The 27000-nt window shown below is 38.5% G+C and overlaps 1 protein-coding gene across 4 annotated transcripts in view; it reads left to right on the forward strand.

The window, feature by feature from the left end:
• The window catches only part of LOC124881556, a 157455-nt gene that overhangs the window by 53076 nt on the left and 77379 nt on the right, over positions 1 to 27000 (forward strand). The window contains exons 7-11 of one of the 4 annotated variants that reach the window (XM_047387167.1): positions 15490 to 15589; positions 16000 to 16311; positions 18050 to 18340; positions 22938 to 23249; positions 25203 to 25493. In XM_047387167.1, coding sequence (XP_047243123.1) covers positions 15490 to 15589; positions 16000 to 16311; positions 18050 to 18340; positions 22938 to 23249; positions 25203 to 25493 — 1306 coding nt within the window. The remainder of the gene's footprint in view (positions 1 to 15489; positions 15590 to 15999; positions 16312 to 18049; positions 18341 to 22937; positions 23250 to 25202; positions 25494 to 27000) is intronic. The other 3 variants (XM_047387165.1, XM_047387168.1, XM_047387169.1) reach the window with 3 other exon arrangements.

A 27000-nucleotide genomic window follows, 5' to 3' on the forward strand; every position in this document is an offset into this window, starting at 1 on the left:
ATTACTCAGACGTTTAACCCCGCCCACTACCTTCCAGTCTCCAGAAGACATATTGAAAATATCAATATAGAAATTAAATCGGACCAAAACGTTCCTGTAAATTTCGTCTATGGAAAGACCGTCATAAGACTACACTTCAGACCGGTGATATCACAACGTAGCCTGAGATAAATTTAATTTGTATAAACTATTCCAGAGATATGTATATAACCTCTAAGATTGATTGGTTATCATTCATATTACGCTGGTCATTCAACACTGCATCAAGCAGGCAAGAGAGAACATGGCACAGCTAAGTCTGAGACGTGATCCAACTCGCTTTGTAAATTACTATGTAAGTCAATCAGGCGGTAATCTGCCAGGGTTTTATGGGGCCCCGGTCATGTACGGACACGGAATTGGATCATTATTTTCAAAATTATTCCGCTTCGTATCCCCTCTGGTTAAAAAAGGATTTGCAATTGCAAAACCCCATCTTAAAACGGCTGCATCAAATATCGCTTCGGATGTCATCGGTAGAGCCGTGAGAAAAATTTGTGGTTCTACACACACCGACGGTCAAGAAGGTTCAGGAATTATGGTTTTATCCAAAAGACCCAGAACAAGACCCCCTGGTGATCGTTTAAGGACGGTTAAAAAACAACGACAAACGCGAAAAAGGAGATCAGTCGCAGCTGACAAACGAAGAGGAAGGAAGTCATCCGCATGTTTTGATATATTTAAATAATGGCTCTTTTACATAAATCATCAGACTGCACGCTGGCAGAGTTGGACTTATTTTTTGCCCCGATGACGTAGCTATCGATCGAAGATAAAATTTACACCGAGATCCAGCCTTTATCAGCAATCACTGATGGAGGGCCGATCGAGTTTTTCATTCCGGGAGACGGAGAAAAGTATCTGGATCTCAACGATACGCTGTTGCATCTCAGAGTGAAAATTACTAACGAGAATGGAACAAACCTGCCAGATGATGCACCTGTAGGGCTCATCAACTACCCGTTAAACACCATCTTCAGTCAGTGTGACGTCACTCTTGGAGATCGAATGATTTCACAATCCAGCGCTACACATCCATATAGAGCCATGATTGAGACATTGTTAAACTTTTCTGAGGATTCTTTAAAAACCCAGTTTAGCTCCGGTCTTTTTTATAAAGACACTGCAGGTGCTCTGAACTCTATTGTTACAACTAACGGCCCTAACCAAGGTCTCAACAGCAGAGCAGGCTTTACGGCAAATTCCAGGGAGGTACATCTCCCAGGCCCCCTGCATGCAGACATATTTTTCTGCGAGAGACTTCTTTTAAACTCTGTTGACCTTAAAATTAAACTTACAAGAGCCAACGATGCCTTTTGTCTCATGGCCGCAAGAGACTCCACTTACAAACTCGGGATATTAGGAGCATCTCTTTTTATCAAAAAAGTTACTGTCTCTCCAGCTGTACGACTGGGGCACGCTTCAGCTTTAATGAAAGCAAATGCTCTGTATCCACTTTCACGTGTGAATGTAAAAACATATTCCATCCCTGAAAATTCAAGGGTATGCAACCAAGAGAATCTTTTCTTAGGCGTCTTTCCCAAGTATGTGGTGATTGCGTTACTGGATCATGACGCTTTTACAGGAACACGCAATCTCAATCCGTTTGACTTTAATCATTTTGATATGGAATATTTAGCTTTGTGTAAGGATGGCAGACAAATTCCTGCTAAAGCCTTCCAGCCCAATTTTAACCAAGGTCATTCAGTGAGAGAGTATTACAACTTGTTTACGGCTACAGGACGACATCTAAAAGATCTTCCACTGAGTATAACACGTCAGGAATTTAATCAAGGATACTCTCTATTCACATTTAATCTTAACCCGGGTGAGGACACAGATGCTCTATCTCCAGTTTCCAGTGGGAATTTAAGATTGGAAATGCGCTTCAGAAACCCGTTGCCATATACCACCACGCTGATCATCTACGCTTGTTATGATTCTATTTTAGAGATTGATTCAAAGAGGCGTGTGCTGGTGGATTATTATTAATCTAATCAGGCATGAATAATCATGAAATTGAGAGCCTGATGCGTCATCTGCTGGGAGATTTGTTTTGCGGTGTGTGGCCGTGCGACCAGCTGCCGCTGCTAGCTGACAAATTCCCAGGGCCGGGCTACTTTATTGTGAACACACATCCTTCACACATGCCGGGGGAACACTGGCTAGCTCTGACATTGGATGAGAATGGTCAATCCAGCTTTTTTGACTCTTATGGATTCTCTCCGGATTTCGAGTTCTACCCGTCAAGCATCGTAACATTTTTAGAAGACAGATCCTCAAAAATATTGTATCATAATAATCAGCTTCAAAACACTCTGTCCACTGTGTGCGGTCACCATTGCATTTTTTATCTATGTCATAGAGCGTGCGGATTATCAATGCAGCAAGTGTTGTCAAAATACACCGGAGATGTGATTAAGAATGATTTAATGGTATCTAACTTTGGGAAAAAATATCAGAAATGTGTCATTAATCAAAGTTGTACATTTTATACTCACGGAACATGCTCTTTGGAGATGTTTCTGGATTGTTATGGAATTTAAAATGTCTTATTTTTTTTTTCATTGTTTTTTTTTTTTTTTCTTCTTATGATTTAATATTTGTGTAATGATATCATATGTTAGTGTGTGAAGTAGAGAACGAAGTTAGACTTGAAAAATATAATCAATAAATATTTTATTGAATAAAAGAAATAGACTACATGTTTCATTTTCTTATAACGGTTTATGGTGAAAATGTAATCCATCGGGGTGGTAGTGTCGTCTTACGAAGAGACCTTTTTGATCTCCCATCAGCATTTTTTGGATCTTCCAGCTCAGATCTCGACCAGTAGGGAGAATGAGTTATCTGCCTTCTTCTTCTTTTTCTTCTCTGCTTAACGCTGGGGGGTGTACCCCCATTTTCAATCGATGTACCCTCTGTTTTGAAACGTCTATATTCTTCACGAGCATAAGGGTTAATGACTGAAGATATAGGTATGTTTACTTCTGACATGGAGTGTAGAAAATCAGACCATCCTCGGGTTTGTGATGCTCCAGATTTTTTAAACGGAAGCATGAGATTTTTCAACAAATCAATCATGTGGGACCCTTTTATAACATTTCCTTTAAATACAAATTCACCTCGCGAAGTCCAACTCTCACTTCTTTCGGATAATTTCTTCAAAATGTACTCGGCATTTTTGCGGTTGTGTTTAGGAAGGCTTTTCAGTACTTCCGTAAGAACCTGATCCTTATGGGCCTCGTCCTGCCCTGGGGCTTGTTTTTCTTGGGACCGCTCATGTTCAGGAACCTCTGTGTCACGCTGCAGCGTTAAACTGACCCGCTGTTTTTCTTCTTTGACACCTTGCTTAAGTAAAGTCAGATACCTCTGGAGAAGAGCATCGTATCTCTTGATTTTTTCATAAGAAGTCAAACCCGGCTCGTTTAATATCGCTCTCATTTCAGCATTCAAATTCTCCTCCGCCGTCTGTCTGATGGACGTGTCTGACTGGGTCAGACGCTTGAATTGATGAGGTGAAATGAGAAACATCTTCTGCGATGTTCTGAGAGACATTATCTCCTGATGATTCCACCCACTAGATCACCGATCAAGGGTGCAAGAGCCGTTAAGATGGGGAGAATAAAACCACCTCGTTGCTTTTTGAGAGCCAACTGTTTAGTTTTTATCCCGGTTCTTTTATCACCCAACAATCTGATGATATTTCTTTGTTTCTTCAATTGTCGGTGTTGAGAGGGTGATAGTTTAATGTTACCTTTTAGGATATTCAGTGCAATCTCGCACAGAGTCTGAATAAAGTCGGGAGAGCAGTGTGCGAGAATATCTTTACGTTTCTGTGGACAGGCCTGGTACAAAGCTCTGAATAATGGTAAATTCCTTTTTATACGCGCTGACATGATGACTTACTTTGTTCTGGGTACGTACACAGCAGGCCACTGCTGAGGAAGTATCCCCGTTCTCAGTCTGAAATGTTCTGGGCAGGTAGGCGTAAAATCGATGATTAAATATCCATGAGCTTCTCTCGTTGCGTCTTCAAAACTCTCCAAGAAGAGGAGACCCTTTTGAGATGGAAACATTTGGCGGGCCAGTATATTCAGCTGGAGTTTATCTCTCGGGTTCTTAAACAACACCATATAATTACAGTTCTAACTAATAGTGCGACTGAACTTTCCCTGATGAAAAACATTCTGAGTCAACATCATAACACTCATATTACGATGGTGACAAAACTGGGTAAAGACCTTCATCACGTTTTCATCATCTGAGGCTTGAGCAATAACATCGTCTAGAATAATCAGATGATTCTGATCAGGAGGAAACAGGTTTTCATCTTCAAAAGAATGAGGCAATCCTTCCACAAAGGTAATATTTTTATTCATCTTCTGCAATTCAGCATACATGGGTTGAAAAGATGTGTAAATCCATACAATATTTTCTGGAACAATATCCATGACATGATTACAGTTTTGTAAAATACTTTTTACAAAGAAAGTTTTCCCGCAGCCGCTGGGTCCAACTATCATACATGAGAAAGGTGCTCTAAATCTAGGATCAAAATCAATCTCCTGTAAATCCATGTGACTTTTTATTTTATTTCTTCTTCAACTCTAATAACCGAAAGGCAGAGTTGTCCCGTCAGAAAAAAGACGTCTCTTATCATACACCAGTCGAAACTTTTTAAGAAATGTCGCGTTTGTCAAACGGAATCTCTTTTTATCCCTCCTGATCGTGTGCTGAGGGATTTCAATGACACCCTCATTTGACCTCTGTAAGTAGCCCTCGACCAGCCCTTTGATGCTGTCAAAATTGACCCTCTCGCTGCATTCATGCGTCTGAGTGATGCCTTTAGCACGTATCACTACTTTTTTACGGTTTTTAGTTTGGTATGCATAACTCTTGGGTCCTGTCGATGCAAACTCCGAAATGCTGTCACCATCTAACTCGTCAGTAAGATCACCCAGATAATTCCCCAATTCCAGAGGAGTTTCACCACTTTTTGTCACATAAATCAAACTGTCCGTGTCAATATAAATCAATCTGTCCTGTAACTTCTCCATGCTGCTGAGAAGTTTTAAACATGCATAAGCGGTGGTGAATGCTGCTATAAACACATTATTTGTCTTACTTGGTGGATATATGACACGTTTGCTGTAGTTCCACTGCACTACACACATTTCAGGGTTGAAAAAATGAAAATAGTTAACCCTGTATTTACTCGAGAACATGAAGCTGAAAAAGTCTTAAGGGTTAGTGATGACTGTGGTCTGAGACAGATCACTTCTTTGTGCAAATTTCCCCCAAAAACTGTTTAAACACAATTTTGCAACCTGCCTTTTGGCAGGATTCGTCTCGATTTTCTCAGGGTCTAATTGGATGCCCTGATGCTGTTTGTAGTCGCTTATATACTTTGGCTTACTCTCCTGATCCACTGCTTCAGACGGATAGCCTGAAGCCTCCTGCTTACCCTTTAAAAAGCAATGAATGTAACCTTTAAAAATTGTATCACTTCTCTTTTCAAAATGCCACACCTCTGTGATTTTAGCAAGACGATAACTACACTCCAACGCTTTACAGAGTTCTACACTCGCCCAAACTCCCGTCAGAGCTCTGTCCTGATCATTATGCATGCAAGGACCTGACTGGTAATTTAATTCAGCGCATGAGCGGCAGAGAGTGAACACAAGTTTACCTTGGGATGTTCTGTAAGGTAAAACAGGGAACAACAGGTTACGTGGTGGGTAGACCACAGCTTTGATTATACCGAAGTAGCTGCTGGGGTCATCAAAATCTTTGTAAATGATGGTGGGGTGTCCGAGGGGGAAAACGCAGTTGGCGTTTACATAAGGGTACAGAGATGTGTAATCCACATAGTGTACAGTTTCATCCGGTTCCGCTGTGTACCTCAACTTCATAGGACAGGTGCGTCCACCATACAGCGCATCCCGGGGGGATAGCGGTTCGGGTGCATTAACTTTCTCAAGAAAGCTGATCACCCCTGGGTCTGATTTTTTCATTTCAATCCACTCATGCTCCCATATGACTTCGAGACGAAGGCCGTACACAGTTTGTAACACCTTGCTTCTCTCAACAGTGGCTGCGTAAAACTGTTCAAATGCGACCCCTCTCAACGGACACTTGTCATGAGGCATGTAACACTTTTTACAGCCGTGGAAAAAACAGCCATAAAATTCAAACGCAACTTTGACACCGTTAATCTCTGCATACCCATCCACTGAATATGGCCCGATTTTCTTTTCACCCCTATTTAATGCATGCTCGATAAATATGGCTCTGCTGTCTGCAATCCAGCCGAGCCATTGAATGGACGCGCTGGAGAACGTTTTACTGCTACGTCTGTAGTCCAGAGGTGATGGAATGGCTAAGGTTTGAGGAGGAAGGAAATTGGTTACAAAAACCTTCATGCAGGCTGATGCTATTGTGATACTTTTAAACGGATCCACACTTGTCTCCTTAAAGAACTCGTCTCTGAATTTTAAGCATCCTTGAAAAAGAATTTCAACGTCATTTTTACAATAACGAATAGCTTCTTTCTTAAAGTCAAAGACCTCTTTGCTCGCTTCTCTGTACCAGCTGCTAAACACCTGTTGTTCTTGAAGACTCATGCGTTCTACAGCGTAGCAGGATGGAGGAGGAAAAGGCCCTACATACTGGAGATGTTGTTCAGAGGAAAATAGGTGGGGAAAAAAACCCTTGCTTTGATCGGTAAAGCCTAACGCTTTCGGCATGGCACTAAGCTTCATGCACATGAAGGACAGGCTATCAATGTATTTTAACCTGTAATCAGGGTCGGTTAAACAGAGAAGTTTACTTCCTACCATGACGATATGAGGTTTAATCCCTAACTGCAGCATTGCTGTGAGAATCAGGTAACCATCATACCCCCGCGCATTGTGCGCTATTAAGGTGTAACTTCTGTACTTTGGCCTCCTGAAATGCAGGAGAAATTTTTGGGTGCAATTCAGTCCATAAGCGTACCATTCATCACCTTTCAACGTTTTAGCACAGACCAGAAAGGGGGTATGCATGCCGCTCTCATTGACGAGGCATTCGAAATCATAAAAAATCAGTTTATCATCAAGCTGATTAATTGCACTGCAAGGCAGAATGTAACACTTATGATCATCGCATGTAATGTCTAGGCTGGGGGGTACATTTTCACCGCAAATACTGCATTTTACATTACACACGTGTGGTTTATTCGGTTTACTGATTGGAATAACGTATATCCGTTTGCATACTTTACACAGTTTTACCAACTCACAGTCACTCATAGGCCTTTCAGCACTATTTCTGATGCGCGGTTCCCTGTGTCTGCTGAAACATGAAGAATTACGACAGATTCTTTGACAGCCTGCACAGCTTACAGGATTGCTAATCTCTTGCATACATTTATATGTTCGACACACTGGACAATAACCTTCACAATGGTGTGTATTGGCATTCTGATAGCTGGCGTAACAGTAATTACAAATATATCTGCACCCCATAAAACCTTTGAGATTTTTTATCCCATAGTAATGACCTTGAAATAACAGCAAAAACAGAGGGTTTGAACGATCAGGGAAACTGGTCTCAAATTTACACAGAGCAGTAGAGCCCGTGGTTCTGTGAAACACTACAATTTTTCTCTTCAGAATGGTTTCAAATTTACCAATATCACTAAAAGTAACTGCTGTTTGCTCGTCGAGGCCTGCCTGATGCTGCCATCTCCTCCCCAGTTCTACAGCACGGTGATCCGTGAGCTCAGGATCAGAGACGTGTGCGAGGCTGATTGCAAAACATAACTGATTACCGGTATTGTTTATAATATACAAATGACGCATTTTCTTATTAAACAGTTCACAGTCTAACGTTCCTGCAGCTTTACGCTTAGAACCTCCTGCTGGGTCATTAACAACCTGAAGAACAAATTCCATGTTATTATCTACAGGTATATTTGCATTCGATTGTACTAAATCGTCGAGGAAGTTTTCGAAAGCAGGCAGGATCATATTTCCATCATCTGTAACAGTAAATGTGATGTGACGATTGAGATTGTCACCCACTAATTCCAGCTGCACAACGTCGTTACGTCTGGTTAACGATCTCGCAGCGTGGGCTAATTCAATGATAATACGCATGATGTCTGTATAGAATGCTGCTAAATCTGGAACGTTACTTGGACAGGGCGGCGGTATGGTAAAAGGTCTCCTTATTTCATGGTTATTAAAATGTTCACGTTCAAGCACCGCTGGAGGATCTCGCTCTATTTGATCAGAACTAACTGCTACGTCCGTATTGAAATGACCCCCGTGATGATCTGCGGCAGGTGACGTAGAAGGATTCTGATGAGTGTCAGGTGGATCATTTTGCTCAATACTGAGTGGACAAAATGCGCTATTTAAATCGTAAAGAGCCTGATTGATTACGTTTAAAACGTCACCGTGCTGATGTTCATTTATGACATTTTCACTGTTAGCAGGAGATGCATTTAAAACGATGTTATCTGCTACTTCTGCATTAATGGGAATTTCGTTAAGTTCATTAACTAAATTTCTTATTTCATCCAGGGCAAGTCTGATTCGGTTATCCATTTCTATGAACATAAGAAACAAAATAAAATAAAACTAACCTACAGAAAAAACAAAAAACAAAAAACAAAAACACAGTGATCAGTTCAGTTTAAAATCACCTTGATGTCACCAAAATGCTTCTTTAACAGAATCTGACATGCTGCCAGAAGCGTTAACGATGAGGCCTTATTACGAAGATCCCGTGAGACTGTAGAGACTGTCTTCCTGTGCTGTCCGTTTCTGTATCCAATCTGTCCTACCATCAACGTTACCTCTGTAAGGAGAATGAACAAAAAATAAATAAATAAATATATATATATATTGAAATAATCACATTAAAGCTGGAAAAAAAACAAAAGAATTCAAATTAATTCAGTATGTATGAATTAAAACATACCGTTCATTAATCCACTCACTAGCGTTGCTCTGCTTTGTAGCGCAGAGAGTCGCTGTCTTTTGGCCGGGGTTAAATATTCTGTAAAAACAGAAGACAATAAAAGTTATCTTACGCTGCGCAGCACAGCGTTCATAAATAAAACGAAAAATAGTTTTTAAAATACACAAGTTTTTTTTATTTTTTTATCTTACTCCGATTCTTTGCGGTAAAACCTCCAGATTTCACTTCTTGTTGGACTGAAACGGTGCCTCTCTGCTGAAAGCTGTCTTGATCTTTGAAAAGCGACCTTCTGGTGGGCGGATTCAATGTGGCATCTTTGGATGTATCTGTAAACAGGTTTATATGACATTTTATTGAACTATGCTTAAAATACATATATATTGTTTTTATTTACTTTTTATTTATTTTTTCTACCCTGCTGCTGCTGCTCGACAGCTTTGTCTTCCACAGAGCTCTCAGTCGAATCTGTAAACAGTTTTTATCTGAGGTTTAAAATACATTCACTCTCAAAGAAAAATAGTTAGTTCTTAGGACTTACTTACTTTCTGGTGGTGCCGGTAACTTATCCGGTGTGTCTTCAGGGGAAATGATGATAATTGACGGGGGAGTATTCAAAGAATCAGTTTTAATTTCTGTGTTAAAGGAAAGTTCAGTTGTTGTTGCGGGTTTCTCTTGTTTGGAAATAATTCGCCTTCTCAATTTTGACTGTCGATTCCAGCCACTGAACCCTCCAACTTGATCATTCGGGTTTACCTCTCTCATCAAATCTATAAATTGAAACATTGTCAAGGGTTAACTATAATATATATATATTTATATATATATATATATATTTTATTGCATTTAACATTTACTTACCATAATCTGATTGTGTCAAGATGAAATCATCAAGGTCATCAGCGGTGGGTTCTAAGACAAAGAAACAAATATATATATATATATATATATATATATAAACAATATATATAAACAAAATTAGAGAACATTCACATGCATTTAATGATTTCTTAAAAATGAATACTTACTTATTTACTTACGTTTAAAGATGTCATTGTGCTTTTGTGAATTATCAGAAGAAGAAGCCACAATTTCCGGGTTTCCTGAAATATTTACCGACATTTTTTCTTGTCAGTACTGGTATTTTCAATGTAACAAGTGTTATGGTTCAAAGACATTCAGCATTTGAAGACCCCTGACACTGAGGTTAACCAATGAAACAGAGCCCCAACATTTACACACAGTATTTATACCAGAACATGACAGTGTTATCTCAACTGCAAAGACTATGTTTTTAAGACCAAAACCCTTCTTGAGTTCAAAGGTGATATGGTTATCTAATAAACAGACGTAACTGCCCCTTCCTGACATCGCCCCTAACAGTTGGATATGCTATAACTGTAACTCCCCTGAATAAACTTTTACTCTAAGATGAAAAAGTAAATGTTTTAGAAAAGCTACAGGTAACTAAAATTATCATTCCTTTTTCCTAAAATGGAGTCTCTCATGATTCAAAAACAAACACATCATTGCTAGAGTCAATTTGTAACTTGGAAACAGTATACTGAAGTTCTATTTTTTTTTTTCTGTTAATCTGATATTCGTCTTACCTATTTCAGCTGCTTTTCCAGTATGTTGACGCAGAAGCTGCAGGTTTTTCTCGTTCCATCGATGTAGTGAAGCACAATTTTTTTATTTACTTTTTAGGTCTTTTCTATTTTGAACTGATTTAGACTGGCTCATATATTCAACAAAATAGGTCCTGCTGTAAAGCAAAATGAACTTACAATTCTGTCAGGTTACACAGTTCATTTATTAGGATTTCATGTGATAGGTCAACATTAAGTTGATTATACCTTTAAAATATACAAGGATGCATGTCTTTTTTTTTGTTTTTTAGATGTATTAATGCCTGAAAAAACATACAGATTATTAATAACACCCTTAAACACACCCCTGTGTTTTAATTGACTCATTTAAGGTATCGCCCCTAATGACGACAACCAATCAGCATCCACTGTTACGCCCCTTGGACACCCCCCCCTGCTTGACCACGTGACCTCCTGCCCACATAGCAACCAAATGGTGCCCACATGGCCCCCACCGGAAGTCCCGCCCTCACCGGAAGTCCCGCCCTCACCGGAAGTCCCGCCCACTTGTCAAAATGTTTGATGAAAGTGTGTACTTAAATTCTCTCATATTCTATATAAAAGTCCTTTAAGTGAATATCACTTCTCATTTCAGATAGATTGAACAATATTTTCTAAACCAGTTTTCCACCTAAAATAAAAAGTGCTTGATTTGGTTTTTATTCTGGACAAACAAGGTTAAAAATCTTTTTTTATTATCTGCTGTAGCTTAGAAACACTGAGACAAACCATATGAAAGAAAAGGGGACTTAAGTTATTGTAAGCTAAAACTTCTCGTTCATATCTTACTATCAGCTAATTAACACACATATTAAACCTTCCTGCATCTTTTCTAAAATATGAGGGCAGAGGGTCTATTTAAAGGAAGAAAGTATCTGTTCTGTTCATGTTTTACCTCAGTCTTCATTATAAGACTTGTTGTTCCTACGTGGAAAATAGACTTCTATTCTCAGCCTGATTTTCTATACATCACTGTGTACCATAACTCAGTAGCTGTAGAACTTATGATCTAACAATAAGATTATTGTTTTTTGGTAAAAATTATATTTATTATTAAGTTTGATATCTTATGATGACATTATTACTAAATGTGCTACCAGTCTGTCTGATGGTGTAATTAAGCTCTTTAAGCTCACTGTGTGATAATAGCCTGACTTACTTTAAAACAAACAGGAGTTTATGTTAAAACCTGCAGATGTTATCTGAGATTATTTCTGGATATACACAGATCTCCTTATGGTAATCTGGTCATCTTATAATAAAAATGTTACCTGACGTTTAGTGGGCAACTGCCAAGTGGAATAAACAGAAAATGATGCAGGAAGGTATGGTTTAATATGTGTTTTAAGTAGCTGATAGTCAGATCTTAACCAGAATCTAAAGTTTACAATAACAGAAAAAAAACAAATGATGGCACTAAACTTTATTGAAAGTGATGTAAATATATTGTAATTGTTTATTGCCCTAAAACCATAAAACCATCTGACCGACACCATCTGTGTTAGAAGGTATGATGTCGTCTTATTAGGGCAAAGGTTGAATAAATGTGTGTTATTACATCTATACTATGTATGTATGTTGATATCTGTTTAAATTTTAGTTTGCATCAGGCTTTTTTTGAAACATGCATCTGGTACAAAATGCTGCTGCACGGTTTTTAACAGTTAATTCTAAACAAGAGCACATAGCTCCAGTTTTGGCATCCCTTCATTGGCTTCCTGCTCAGTTCTGAATCCATTTTAAAATTATTTTACTGGTTTTTAAGTCTCTTAATGGTCTTACTCCTCCTTATTGGTCTGAGCTGCTTCAACCGTATATGCCTTTGTGTGCTCTTAGATCATGTGATCAGATGCTTTTGGCAGTCCTGAAGACTGTCTATAAAACCAGAGGAGACAGGGCCTTTGCAGTTTGGGCTCCTAAATGGTGGAATGAGCTGCCCCTGAATGTCAGACAGGCTCCCTCCCTTGCTGTTTTTAAAATCCGTTTAAAAACACATTTTTTCTCTTTGGCCTTTAACCCAGAGTGAGCTAGCATCACTGTCTTAATGTTTTACCATTTCTATGTATCTGTATTTGCTTATAATTGTTTTTCTGTTTTATTTCTGTTCGTCATGTAAGTTGGTAGCACTGTTGCCTTGCAGCAAGAAGGTTCTGGGTTTGATTCCCGGCCAGGGGTCTTTCTGCATGAAGTTTGCATGTTCTTCCCGTGCATGCGTGGGTTCTCACCGGGTACTCCGGCTTCCTCCCACAGTCCAAAGACATGACTGTTAGGTTAATTGGTCTCTTAATTTCCCTTAGGTGTGTGAATGAGTGTGTGTGTGGTTTTTTGTGTGTTGCCCTGCGATGGACTGGCGACCTGTCCAGGGTGACCCCGCCTCTCGTCCGTAGACTGCTGGAGATAGGCACCAGCTTCCCCGTGACCCACTATGGAATAACTGGTAGAAAATGACTGACTGACTGAATAAGCACTAAGGATTCTCTCCCTTTTTTGTTTAAAATTATATTTGACCCTTTTTTCTCATCTTGTTAGAGACGATGGGTTTGAACGTTTTATTAGTTTGAAGAGGAGTTAGTTTGAGACCTGCTGCAGCTCCTCATGTCCCAGGCAGCAGTTTTCCTGGAGATCAAGGTTTAAAGTTCAAATAGCAGCTAAACTTCTTCATTGCAGAACCAGTCATCTCCACCAAGTAGGACACTGACTGTTGAATGATCTCCAGCTGGTTCCTACATTTGAAACATCTCAATTTACTGCCCATTTTTTAATGTGTGAAGATAAAAACATGTTACATATCTGCCATAATGTGTTGGAGAGAAGATGCTGTTGATTTTGATGTACAATCCACCATCATGTTAAACATGTTTTCTTCTTCTGCCCTCTGGTGGTGAGACTAAAATATTTCAACTGTATTTGTCTTTATTAAATCATTACATATCCGTGTTGAATAAGCAAACCATTCCCAACTGTTATTCTGTTCTAAGAGTAATATATAATTCATCCTCTTCTCTTTCCATTGTTGGACTAGATTTAATGGGAGGCAATGTGTGATGAAGATATCTGTGATTTCTTCAGGTTTTGAACGCACCATCTGAAAGGTACAAACACCTTTCTGATTAGATTAAAGAACAATCAGCTGTGTGATTGTTTTCTTCTGGGAAGAGGAGGACTCTGAAGATATGGTCAGAAGGAAAATTGCAGACATTACTTTTGGATAATTTCACATTTTTAACACAATTTGAATCATTGAGTGGAAATATAAAACTCCCATAATGGTAAAGAGTTTAAGCCAACAGGATAGCAGGTGAGTCAGCCTATCATCGTTCCTTCTGGTTGGGTCAAGCAGATTTAGAGGTTTCCACCAGGGAGAACAAGTTACCTAAATATATTTATTATGATTGTTTTCAATCTGAAATAGTATTAAAATCACTGGAAAGTCCTAATAACCTACAGATCTTTAATTAGTGAAGCCTGTGAGATGTTTCCCAAAGGAACGGTAACCACACAAATGCAACAACAGCTGCAAAGCTTCTCCTCCATCCACACTTAGTCTGTTAATAATCCACCCTCTTGTAAATTATGCTTCCTAGGTGCACACATAATTGAACAAACCTTTGGAGGATAACTGACAGAAAAGGCTGGGAATACTTATCCATTCAGTAATGTTCACCACCCTCCCTCTGCAAAAGTCCAGCTATGGTTTAGGTTGGATGCACTGGGGTACTGGGTGTATATTAGGGCCATTTTCTGTAGTAGATTTCTAACCTGTTAATCTGGTTTATTCCTGGTTCTTACAGTGGAATTGACGAGGTAGGAAAATGTCCCCAGAGAGTTATCCTAAAGTTGATGGTCTCCCCAGATGCTGCTGGTGTTTCATTTTGTCAGCCTGTGTCAGAACTTTAGAAAGAACAATATAGTATCAGTTTACTGATTAAGGTCTCCTCACTGTGACCTCTGAGGCTTGGTTCCTAATGTAGGTTGTTCAGGGAAACCAGCATGGTTCCCAGGTTCTATCAACACATAAAAGATCTGTGTGGTGTGTGGAAGTTCTTCAGAGGTTTTTATTTGTTGTCTTAAAATAACAAAATTCATAATAATATTGCAAGAAAATGTATTGTTCCTTTTTTCAATGAGGTTAGCCAGTTTGTCCGTTGTCATAGATGGCCAGCTCACAGACAGAGCATTCTGGGATTTGTAGTATAGGAGGTGAATAGGCTGTTTACTGGTGGACCAGCTCACAGACAGAGCATTCTGGGATTTGTAGTATAGGAGGTGAATAGGCTGTTTACTGGTGGACCAGCTCACAGACAGAGCATTCTGGGATTTGTAGTATATGTGGTGAATAGGCTGTTTACTAGTGTACCAGCTCGCAGACAGAGCATTCTGGGATTTGTAGTATATGTGGTGTATAGGCTGTTTACTAGTGGACCAGCTCGCAGACAGAGCATTCTGGGATTTGTAGTATAGGAGGTGAATAGGCTGTCTACTGATGGGCCAGCTCTAGTAGACATTTAGAATTAACTAATGGACTTAATTTGACCTGCTGGTCTGAGTCTGACCTCTCTGCTGTAAGAGATCCACTTTGACCTGTTTGGATTCTGTTCTGACTCGGTTTAACTGCTCTGTCTGCAGAGTCTCAGAGCTGCTGGGTGTTGGTGGACTGACTGCAGCTCATACATCACAGTTCCTCATTGACTGTTCATGCTCAGGAAATGACAACAGCTTGTACAAAAATCTGATAAACTATAAAAAAAATAGAAAAAATAAGTGGCGAGTGTTGGTGTGAAGATCTTTCTTTAATTCAATCACAAAGAGGAAATAACATCACTACTTTCAGATCTGCAGCAGAGAAAAGTCTCTCAGTGTTCAGCAGCTAACAGAAGGACAAGAGATGTTGGGTCTGGTTCTGGTTCTGATCGTTGTGCTTCACTTTGAAGGTAAAAATCTGTTTTCTTTCAAAGGAACCTGAGAGAAATTAAGGGACACTTTGATTAACTGCAATATTTTATGGAGATATGAGAACAATTAGTTTTTACAGGAGTTAATCTGTGTAGCATGAATTATTCAATCAGGTTTTGACCAAATATATAAAAACATGTTCAGAAAATTTGGATTCATATTTTTTTTTCTTTTGTCTCAAACTTCTAACCTCATAGGGTTTAAAATGTTAATAACTGATGGTATGAAAATGTCTAAAATAGGGTTTTAAATGGTTGTAAAAAATGTACATTATAATAACTTAAATGTGATCTTAAATAAATGACAACATATTTAATTTTACCTTCATGATTGTGTTTGTGGAGGATGAAGTGTGTAAAACTATATTGTGTCTTTGTCTCTGCTGCAGGGACCAGTGGAGGAGAACTTCATCTCTATCACAGAGCTGAAGATGATGTTGTTCTACCTTGTAGAAGTTCTTCATCTTCTTACTCGTGCTCCATTGTTGACTGGTTTTACCTCAGAGATAAAATCACAAGCATTTCATTGGAGGTTAAGGATGGAAAAGTTGTTGAGAGTTCACCTCGAGCTGCCAGGTTAAATGTGTACAGTAACTGCTCTCTGATCATCAACAACATCACTGCTGAGGACGCTGGAGGTTACTTCTGTGAATATTCAGGAATCCTCTATGATGACAGTCTGTTTCTGGATGTTTTGACCAGTGAGTATGTAGACTTGAAAGATTTGACACAGTCAGACTTTTTCCTTCTGACTAACATTGTGAAATACTTGTGTTGGACAGATGTTTCTGACATCAACAGTTATGATGAATATCTGATGAATATTTGATGCAGTCAGAAGTTAAAATGTTGTTCTGTCAGAGTGAGAAACAATCATTTATTCAGCACTGTGTGATGGTGTTGGGTCATCCATTTTGTGTCTAATGGACGACTGAGCTGCGCAGCTCGACATGCGCCGCAGCAACGGTCGTCGGAGCTCTGATGTCTTTAGAGTTTATAAAAATCTGAGGAAACAAACTTTTAGCCGCCATTTCCAAGTCCTGGTTTACGATGTAAGGGGACAATCTCTGCAGAAATAGAAGCTCGCCGGCGGGCTTACTTTTCCTCCACACGGCCATTCCTGGAAGAGCTTGAAAGCTGGAAATCTGTTTGATCCAAGAAGATCAGACGATTCATATTCCCCGATCGAAAACCGTCCGACGCAACCCAGGAACAGGTGAAACCCACAGAGGTTTGTTCCCAAGGAGACAACTTTCCACACGGAGAAAGGCTTCACAGCGTCGTGGTTTTTCATCATCTTTCCAAGTTAATCCAAATTGTTGTTAATCTCATTTGTCCAACTGTTGTTCTGATCTTCATCTACCCTCAGCACACATCCTTATTTTTGATTATTAATGTGAGCCTTTTTGTAGAATAGTGCATATTTAGTTAGGTGAACGTTGTTGGACCAGAATAGTTTAGCTGTAAGAGGGACTATTGGTTTAATAAATGTTCACACAGATAAAAAGACAGCGATTATGTTTATTTTGTGGAAGAGTAATTATCTGTCAAGTTAAGGTTAGAATTCCACCATTTGGTCAAGCGGTTGATAACATAGTGACAGTTGGTGTGGTTTTGGTTAATAATTATGAATTATAATTAACTAGATGTAATTAAGTGCTGTGAGCCCTATAATCACACCACCAGAGTGTATCTCTGATCTTTATTTGTAATAAATGATTTTTTGTCTGAATTTATTTGTTTTAAATTATGATTTTTAATTAAAATATTTTGATAAGTTTTTATAATCAATAATCATAAATCTTACAATGGCTTCAATCAAACATTACAGTCCACACACTTGGTTTAACTATATAGTCAATTATCTGATATTAAACAGGTATTTTCATTTAATTAATGATTATTTATACCTAACAATGATCAAATGAAACTCACAATGTGGTTTTTAAATTTTATTTCTGCCCCCAACTGTGTTTTTGTTGAGTTATCTTTGTTGGGTGTCTGCTGCTTCCTGGTTGAGCTAAAGGTGGGGCCGAGCTTTTAGGACCCGACATCAGCTGACATCAGGAAGTAGGTTCATCAGAATGAACGTTGTGCTGAGCTGCTGTGAGGCTGTTTAGATTCAATTAGTTTATCTTGTATTGTGTGTGGTTCAATGGTTTGATCAAACCTCTATCTTTTACATTTATTTGTAAAGATTTCTTGATTTGTTCCATCATGCTGATGAATACCTGCTCAGATCTGCAATATTACTGCAGATCAATCACCAAGTAACATGTAGACAACATCTAATGTTTCATCAAAGAGGTTATTTGTAAATCTTTATTATTTTTTATTCTAATCTTTGCAGCCTGAGATAAAGTTGTATTTTTTAGAGTTTTAGAGAAAGTTACTTCTGCATCTTTCAGACTGAGACAACAGTTTTTATTTTTCTTCCAGTCTCTCCATCTCCACCAGAGGATGATCCAACAAAGGATGGAGATGTTACATTAAACTGTTCTCTGGAGAGATACAGTGAGTTGGATCCGTGTCCAAAGAACAGCCTCCTCTGGGTGGATGAGACAGGAACTGGGCTGACTGGTGAAGGTGTTGGGTTCAAGTTAGAACCAAGGAGATGTGCTTCCTCTCTAACTGTGCAGCATCAGAGTGGCACCAACAGAACATACACCTGCCGGTTTGTTGTAGAGGACAGCGTGAAGGTAGAAGCTCACTACACTGCTGTGTTTAAAGGTATGATCACTTTATTTACTGAGTGAATAAGAATAAAAGCAGGAATTACCACAATTATACGTGACCATATTCTATATAAAAGTCCTTTAAGTGAATATCACTTCTCATTTCAGATAGATTGGACAATATTTTCTAAACCAGTTTTCCACCTAAAATAAAAAGTGCTTGATTTGGTTTTTATTCTGGACAAACAAGGTTAAAAATCTTTTTTATTATATGCTGTTGCTTAGAAACACTGAGACAAACCATATGAAAGAAAAGGGGACTTAAGTTATTGTAAGCTAAAACTTCTCGTTCATATCTTACTATCAGCTAATTAACACACATATTAAACCTTCCTGCATCTTTTCTAAAATCTGAGGGCAGAGGGTCTATTTAAAGGAAGAAAGTATCTGTTCTGTTCATGTTTTACCTCAACATGTTCATTATAAGACTTGTTGTTCCTACGTGGAAAATAGACTTCTATTCTCAGCCTGATTTTCTATACATCACTGTGTACCATAACTCAGTAGCTGTAGAACTTATGATCTAACAATAAGATTATTGTTTTTTGGTAAAAATTATATTTATTATTAAGTTTGATATCTTATGATGACATTATTACTAAATGTGCTACCAGTCTGTCTGATGGTGTAATTAAGCTCTTTAAGCTCACTGTGTGATAATAGCCTGACTTACTTTAAAACAAACAGGAGTTTGTGTTAAAACCTGCAGATGTTATCTGAGATTATTTCTGGATATACACAGATCTCCTTATGGTAATCTGGTCATCTTATAATAAAATGTTACCTGAAGTTTAGTGGGCAACTGCCAAGTGGAATAAACAGAAAATGATGCAGGAAGGTATGGTTTAATATGTGTTTTAAGTAGCTGATAGTCAGATCTTAACCAGAATCTAAAGTTTACAATAACAGAAAAAAAACAAATGATGGCACTAAACTTTATTGAAAGTGATGTAAATATATTGTAATTGTTTATTGCCCTAAAACCATAAAACAATCTGACCGACACCATCTGTGTTAGAAGGTATGATGTCGTCTTATTAGGGCAAAGGTTGAATAAATGTGTGTTATTACATCTATACTATGTATGTATGTTGATATCTGTTTAAATTTTAGTTTGCATCAGGCTTTTTTTGAAACATGCATCTGGTACAAAATGCTGCTGCACGGTTTTTAACAGTTAATTCTAAACAAGAGCACATAGCTCCAGTTTTGGCGTCCCTTCATTGGCTTCCTGCTCAGTTCTGAATCCATTTTAAAATTCTTTTATGGGTTTTTAAGTCTCTTAATGGTCTTACTCCTCCTTATTGGTCTGAGCTGCTTCAACCGTATATGCCTTTGTGTGCTCTTAGATCATGTGATCAGATGCTTTTGGCAGTCCTGAAGACTGTCTATAAAACCAGAGGAGACAGGGCCTTTGCAGTTTGGGCTCCTAAATGGTGGAATGAGCTGCCCCTGAATGTCAGACAGGCTCCCTCCCTTGCTGTTTTTAAAATCCGTTTAAAAACAAATTTTTTCTCTTTGGCCTTTAACCCAGAGTGAGCTAGCATCACTGTTTTAATGTTTTACCATTTCTATGTATCTGTATTTGCTTATAATTGTTTTTCTGTTTTATTTCTGTTCGTCATGTAAGTTGGTAGCACTGTTGCCTTGCAGCAAGAAGGTTCTGGGTTTGATTCCCGGCCAGGGGTCTTTCTGCATGGAGTTTGCATGTTCTTCCCGTGCATGCGTGGGTTCTCACCGGGTACTCCGGCTTCCTCCCACAGTCCAAAGACATGACTGTTAGGTTAATTGGTCTCTTAATTTCCCTTAGGTGTATGAATGAGTGTGTGTGTGGTTTTTTGTGTGTTGCCCTGCGATGGACTGGCGACCTGTCCAGGGTGACCCCGCCTCTCGTCCGTAGACTGCTGGAGATAGGCACCAGCTTCCCCGTGACCCACTATGGAATAACTGGTAGAAAATGACTGACTGACTGAATAAGCACTAAGGATTCTCTCCCTTTTTTGTTTAAAATTATATTTGACCCTTTTTTCTCATCTTCTTAGAGATGATGGGTTTGAACGTTTTATTAGTTTGAAGAGGAGTTAGTTTGAGACCTGCTGCAGCTCCTCATGTCCCAGGCAGCAATGATCCTGGAGATCAAGGTTTAAAGTTCAAATAGCAGCTAAACATCTTCATTGCAGAACCAGTCATCTCCACCAAGTAGGACACTGACTGTTGAATGATCTCCAGCTGGTTCCTACATTTGAAACATCTCAATTTACTGCCCATTTTTTAATGTGTGAAGATAAAAACATGTTACATATCTGCCATAATGTGTTGGAGAGAAGATGCTGTTGATTTTGATGTACAATCCACCATCATGTTAAACATGTTTTCTTCTTCTGCCCTCTGGTGGTGAGACTAAAATATTTCAACTGTATTTGTCTTTATTAAATCATTACATATCCGTGTTGAATAAGCAAACCATTCCCAACTGTTATTCTGTTCTAAGAGTAATATATAATTCATCCTCTTCTCTTTCCATTGTTGGACTAGATTTAATGGGAGGCAATGTGTGATGAAGATATCTGTGATTTCTTCAGGTTTTGAACGCACCATCTGAAAGGTACAAACACCTTTCTGATTAGATTAAAGAACAATCAGCTGTGTGATTGTTTTCTTCTGGGAAGAGGAGGACTCTGAAGATATGGTCAGAAGGAAAATTGCAGACATTACTTTTGGATAATTTCACATTTTTAACACAATTTGAATCATTGAGTGGAAATATAAAACTCCCATAATGGTAAAGAGTTTAAGCCAACAGGATAGCAGGTGAGTCAGCCTATCATCGTTCCTTCTGGTTGGGTCAAGCAGATTTAGAGGTTTCCACCAGGGAGAACAAGTTACCTAAATATATTTATTATGATTGTTTTCAATCTGAAATAGTATTAAAATCACTGGAAAGTCCTAATAACCTACAGATCTTTAATTAGTGAAGCCTGTGAGATGTTTCCCAAAGGAACGGTAACCACACAAATGCAACAACAGCTGCAAAGCTTCTCCTCCATCCACACTTAGTCTGTTAATAATCCACCCTCTTGTAAATTATGCTTCCTAGGTGCACACATAATTGAACAAACCTTTGGAGGATGACTAACAGAAAAGGCTGGGAATACTTATCCATTCAGTAATGTTCACCACCCTCCCTCTGCAAAAGTCCAGCTATGGTTTAGGGTGGATGCACTGGGGTACTGGGTGTATATTAGGGCCATTTTCTGTAGTAGATTTCTAACCTGTTAATCTGGTTTATTCCTGGTTCTTACAGTGGAATTGACGAGGTAGGAAAATGTCCCCAGAGAGTTATCCTAAAGTTGATGGTCTCCCCAGATGCTGCTGGTGTTTCATTTTGTCAGCCTGTGTCAGAACTTTAGAAAGAACAATATAGTATCAGTTTACTGATTAAGGTCTCCTCACTGTGACCTCTGAGGCTTGGTTCCTAATGTAGGTTGTTCAGGGAAACCAGCATGGTTCCCAGGTTCTATCAACACATAAAAGATCTGTGTGGTGTGTGGAAGTTCTTCAGAGGTTTTTATTTGTTGTCTTAAAATAACAAAATTCATAATAATATTGAAAGAAAATGTATTGTTCCTTGTTTCAATGAGGTTAGCCAGTTTGTCCGTTGTCATAGATGGCCAGCTCACAGACAGAGCATTCTGGGATTTGTAGTATAGGAGGTAAATAGGCTGTCTACTGATGGGCCAGCTCTAGTAGACATTTAGAATTAACTAATGGACTAAATTTGACCTGTTGGTCTGAGTCCGACCTCTCTGCTGTAAGAGGTCCACTTTGACCTGTTTGGATTCTGTTCTGACTCGGTTTAACTGCTCTGTCTGCAGAGTCTCAGAGCTGCTGGGTGTTGGTGGACTGACTGCAGCTCATACATCACAGTTCCTCATTGGCTGTTCATGCTCAGGAAATGACAACAGCTTGTACAAAAATCTGATAAACTATTTAAAAAAAATAGAAAAAATAAGCGGCGAGTGTTGATGTGAAGATCTTTCTTTAATTCAGCCACAAAGAGGAAATAACATCAGTATTTTCAGATCGGCAGCAGAGAAAAGTCTCTCAGTGTTCAGCAGCTAACAGAAGGACAAGAAATGTTGGGTCTGGTTCTGGTTCTGATCGTTGTGCTTCACTTTGAAGGTAAAAATCTGTTTTCTTTCAAAGGAACCTGAGAGAAATTAAGGGATCCTTTGATTAACTGCAATATTTTATGGAGATATGAGAACATTTAGTTTTTACAGGAGTTAATCTGTGTAGCATGAATTATTCAATCAGGTTTTGACCAAATATATAAAAACCTGTTAAGAAAATTTGGATTCATATTTTTTTTTCTTTTGTCTCAAACTTCTAACCTCATAGGGATTAAAATGTTAATAACTGATGGTATGAAAATGTCTAAAATAGGGTTTTTAATGGTTGTAAAAAATGTACATTATAATAACTTAAATGTGATCTTAAATAAATGACAACATATTTAATTTTACCTTCATGATTGTGTTTGTGGAGGATGAAGTGTGTAAAACTATATTGTGTCTTTGTCTCTGCTGCAGGGACCAGTGGAGAACTTCATCTCTATCACAGAGTTGGAGATGATGTTGTTCTACCTTGTAGAAGTCCTTCATCTTCTTACTCGTGCTCCATTGTTGACTGGCTTTACCTCAGAGATCCAAGCACAAGCATTTCATTGGAGGTTGAGGATGGAAAAGTTGTTGAGAGTTCACCTCGAGCTGCCAGGTTAAATGTGGACAGTAACTGCTCTCTGATCATCAACAACATCACTGCTGAGGATGCTGGACTTTACACCTGTGAACCTGGTTCAGGAATCTTCTATGATGACAGTCTGTTTCTGGATGTTTTGACCAGTGAGTATGTAGACTTGAAAGATTTGACACAGTCAGACTTTTTCCTTCTGACTAACATTGTGAAATACTTGTGTTGGACAGATGTTTCTGACATCAACAGTTATGATGAATATCTGATGAATATTTGATGTAGTCAGAAGTTAAAATGTTGTTCTGTCAGAGTGAGAAACAATCATTTATTCAGCACTGTGTGATGGTGTTGGGTCATCCATTTTGTGTCTAATGAACAACTGAGCTGCGCAGCTCGACATGCGCCGCAGCAACGGTCGTCGGAGCTCTGATGTCTTTAGAGTTTATAAAAATCTGAGGAAACAAACTTTTAGCCGCCATTTCAAAGTCCTGGTTTACGATGTAAGGGGACAATCTCTGCAGAAATAGAAGCTCGCCGGCGGGCTTACTTTTCCTCCACACGGCCATTCCTGGAAGAGCTTGAAAGCTGGAAATCTGTCTGATACAAGAAGATCAGAAGATTCATATTCCCCAATCGAAAACCGTCCGACGCAACCCAGGAACAGGTGAAACCCACAGAGGTTTGTTCCCAAGGAGTTAAAGCTGAACTTTGGAGGTTTTTTATTTGAAACAGACTGCAGTCTGTACCTCGTGTCCTGGCCACTCCATTGTTCGTCCCATCATTTCATCACCCTTGGGGTTTTTCCACCGAGCCTCAGAGTTTTACAACCTTTGTTTGAGATTTGGGGCTATCGGCTGATAGTGGCTAAGGGGCGTGGCACTACCATTGTACCAGCTGATAGCTGCTGACGAGACGCCCACACGGAGAAAGGCTTCACAGCGTCGTGGTTTTTCATCATCTTTCCAAGTTAATCCAAATTGTTGTTATTCTCATTTGTCCAACTGTTGTTCTGATCTTCATCTACCCTCAGCACACATCCTTATTTTTGATTATTAGTGTGAGCTTTTTTGCAGAATAGTGCATATTTAGTTAGGTGAACGTTGTTGGACCAGAATAGTTTAGCTGTAAGAGGGACTATTGATTTAATAAATGTTCACACAGATAAAAAGACAGCAATTATGTTTATTTTGTGGAAGAGTAATTATCTGTCAAGTTAAGGTTAGAATTCCACCATTTGGTCAAGCGGTTGATAACATAGTGACATTTGGTGTGGTTTTGGTTAATAATTATTAATTATAATTAACTAGATGTAATTAAGTGCTGTGAGCCCTATAATCACACCACCAGAGTGTATCTCTGATCTTTATTTGTAAGAAATTATTTTTGGTCTGAATTTATTTTTTCTAAACTATGATTTTGAATAAAAATATTTTGATAAGTTTTTATAATCAATAATCATAAATATTACAATGGCTTCAATCAAACATTACAGTCCACACACTTGGTTTAACTATACAGTCAATTATCTGATATTAAACAGGTATTTTCATTTAATTAATGATTATTTATACCTAACAATGATCAAATGAAACTCACAATGTGGTTTTTAAATTTTATTTCTGCCCCCAACTGTGTTTTTGTTGAGTTATCTTTGTTGGGTGTCTGCTGCTTCCTGGTTGAGCTAAAGGTGGGGCCGAGCTTTTAGGACCCGACATCAGCTGACATCAGGAAGTAGGTTCATCAGAATGAACGTTGTGCTGAGCTGCTGTGAGGCTGTTTAGATTCAATTAGTTTATCTTGTATTGTGTGTGGTTCAATGGTTTGATTAAACCTCTATCTTTTACATTTATTTGTAAAGATTTCTTGATTTGTTCCATCATGCTGATGAATACCTGCTCAGATCTGTAATATTACTGCAGATGAATCACCAAGTAACATGTAGACAACATCTAATGTTTCATCAAAGAGGTTATTTGTAAATATTTCTTATTTTTTATTCTAATCTTCGCAGCCTGAGATAAAGTTGTATTTTTTTTAGAGTTTTAGAGAAAGTTACTTCTGCATCTTTCAGACTGAGACAACGGTTTTTATTTTTCTTCCAGTCTCTCCATCTCCACCAGAGGATGATCCAACAAAGGATGGAGATGTTACATTAAACTGTTCTCTGGAGAGATACAGTGGATTGGATCTGTGTCCAGAGAACAGCCTCCTCTGGGTGGATGAGACAGGAACTGGGCTGACTGGTGAAGGTGTTGGGTTCAAGTTAGAACCAAGGAGATGTGCTTCCTCTCTAACTGTGCAGCATCAGAGTGGCACCAACAGAACATACACCTGCCGGTTTGTTGTAGAGAACAGCGTGAAGGTAGAAGCTCACTACACTGCTGTGTTTAAAGGTATGATCACTTTATTTACTGAGTGAATAAGAATAAAAGCAGGAATTACCACAATTATACGTGACCATATTCTATATAAAAGTCCTTTAAGTGAATATCACTTCTCATTTCAGATAGATTGGACAATATTTTCTAAACCAGTTTTCTACCTAAAATAAAAAGTGCTTGATTTGGTTTTTATTCTGGACAAACAAGGTTAAAAATCTTTTTTTATTATCTGCTGTAGCTTAGAAACACTGAGACAAACCATATGAAAGAAAAGGGGACTTAAGTTATTGTAAGCTAAAACTTCTCGTTCATATCTTACTATCAGCTAATTAACACACATATTAAACCTTCCTGCATCTTTTCTAAAATATGAGGGCAGAGGGTCTATTTAAAGGAAGAAAGTATCTGTTCTGTTCATGTTTTACCTCAACATGTTCATTATAAGACTTGTTGTTCCTACGTGGAAAATAGACTTCTATTCTTAGCCTGATTTTCTATACATCACTGTGTACCATAACTCAGTAGCTGTAGAACTTATGATCTAACAATAAGATTATTGTTTTTTGGTAAAAATTTAGTTTATTAGTAAGTTTGATATCTTATGATGACATTATTACTAAATGTGCTACCAGTCTGTCTGATGGTGTAATTAAGCTCTTTAAGCTCACTGTGTGATAATAGCCTGACTTACTTTAACACAAAAAGGGGTTTATGTTAAAACCTGCAGATGTTATCTGAGATTATTTCTGGATATACACAGATCTCCTTATGGTAATCTGGTCATCTTATAATAAAAATGTTACCTGAAGTTTAGTGGGCAACTGCCAAGTGGAATAAACAGAAAATGATGCAGGAAGGTATGGTTTAATATGTGTTTTAAGTAGCTGATAGTCAGATCTTAACCAGAATCTAAAGTTTACAATAACAGAAAAAAACAAATGATGGCACTAAACTTTATTGAAAGTGATGTAAATATATTGTAATTGTTTATTGCCCTAAAACCATAAAACCATCTGACCGACACCATCTGTGTTAGAAGGTATAATGTCGTCTTATTAGGGCAAAGGTTGAATAAATATGTGTTATTACATCTATACTACGTATGTATGTTGATATCTGTTTAAGTTTTAGTTTGCATCAGGCTTTTTTTGAAACATGCATCTGGTACAAAATGCTGCTGCACGGTTTTTAACAGTTAATTCTAAACAAGAGCACATAGCTCCAGTTTTGGCGTCCCTTCATTGGCTTCCTGCTCAGTTCTGAATCCATTTTAAAATTCTTTTATTGGTTTTTAAGTCTCTTAATGGTCTTACTCCTCCTTATTGGTCTGAGCTGCTTCAACCGTATATGCCTTTGTGTGCTCTTAGATCATGTGATCAGATGCTTTTGGCAGTCCTGAAGACAGTCTATAAAACCAGAGGAGACAGGGCCTTTGCAGTTTGGGCTCCTAAATGGTGGAATGAGCTGCCCCTGAATGTCAGACAGGCTCCCTCCCTTGCTGTTTTTAAAATCCGTTTAA

The sequence above is a fragment of the Girardinichthys multiradiatus genome, chromosome 15 (genome assembly GCF_021462225.1).
Source record: "Girardinichthys multiradiatus isolate DD_20200921_A chromosome 15, DD_fGirMul_XY1, whole genome shotgun sequence".
Taxonomy (NCBI): domain Eukaryota; kingdom Metazoa; phylum Chordata; class Actinopteri; order Cyprinodontiformes; family Goodeidae; genus Girardinichthys; species Girardinichthys multiradiatus.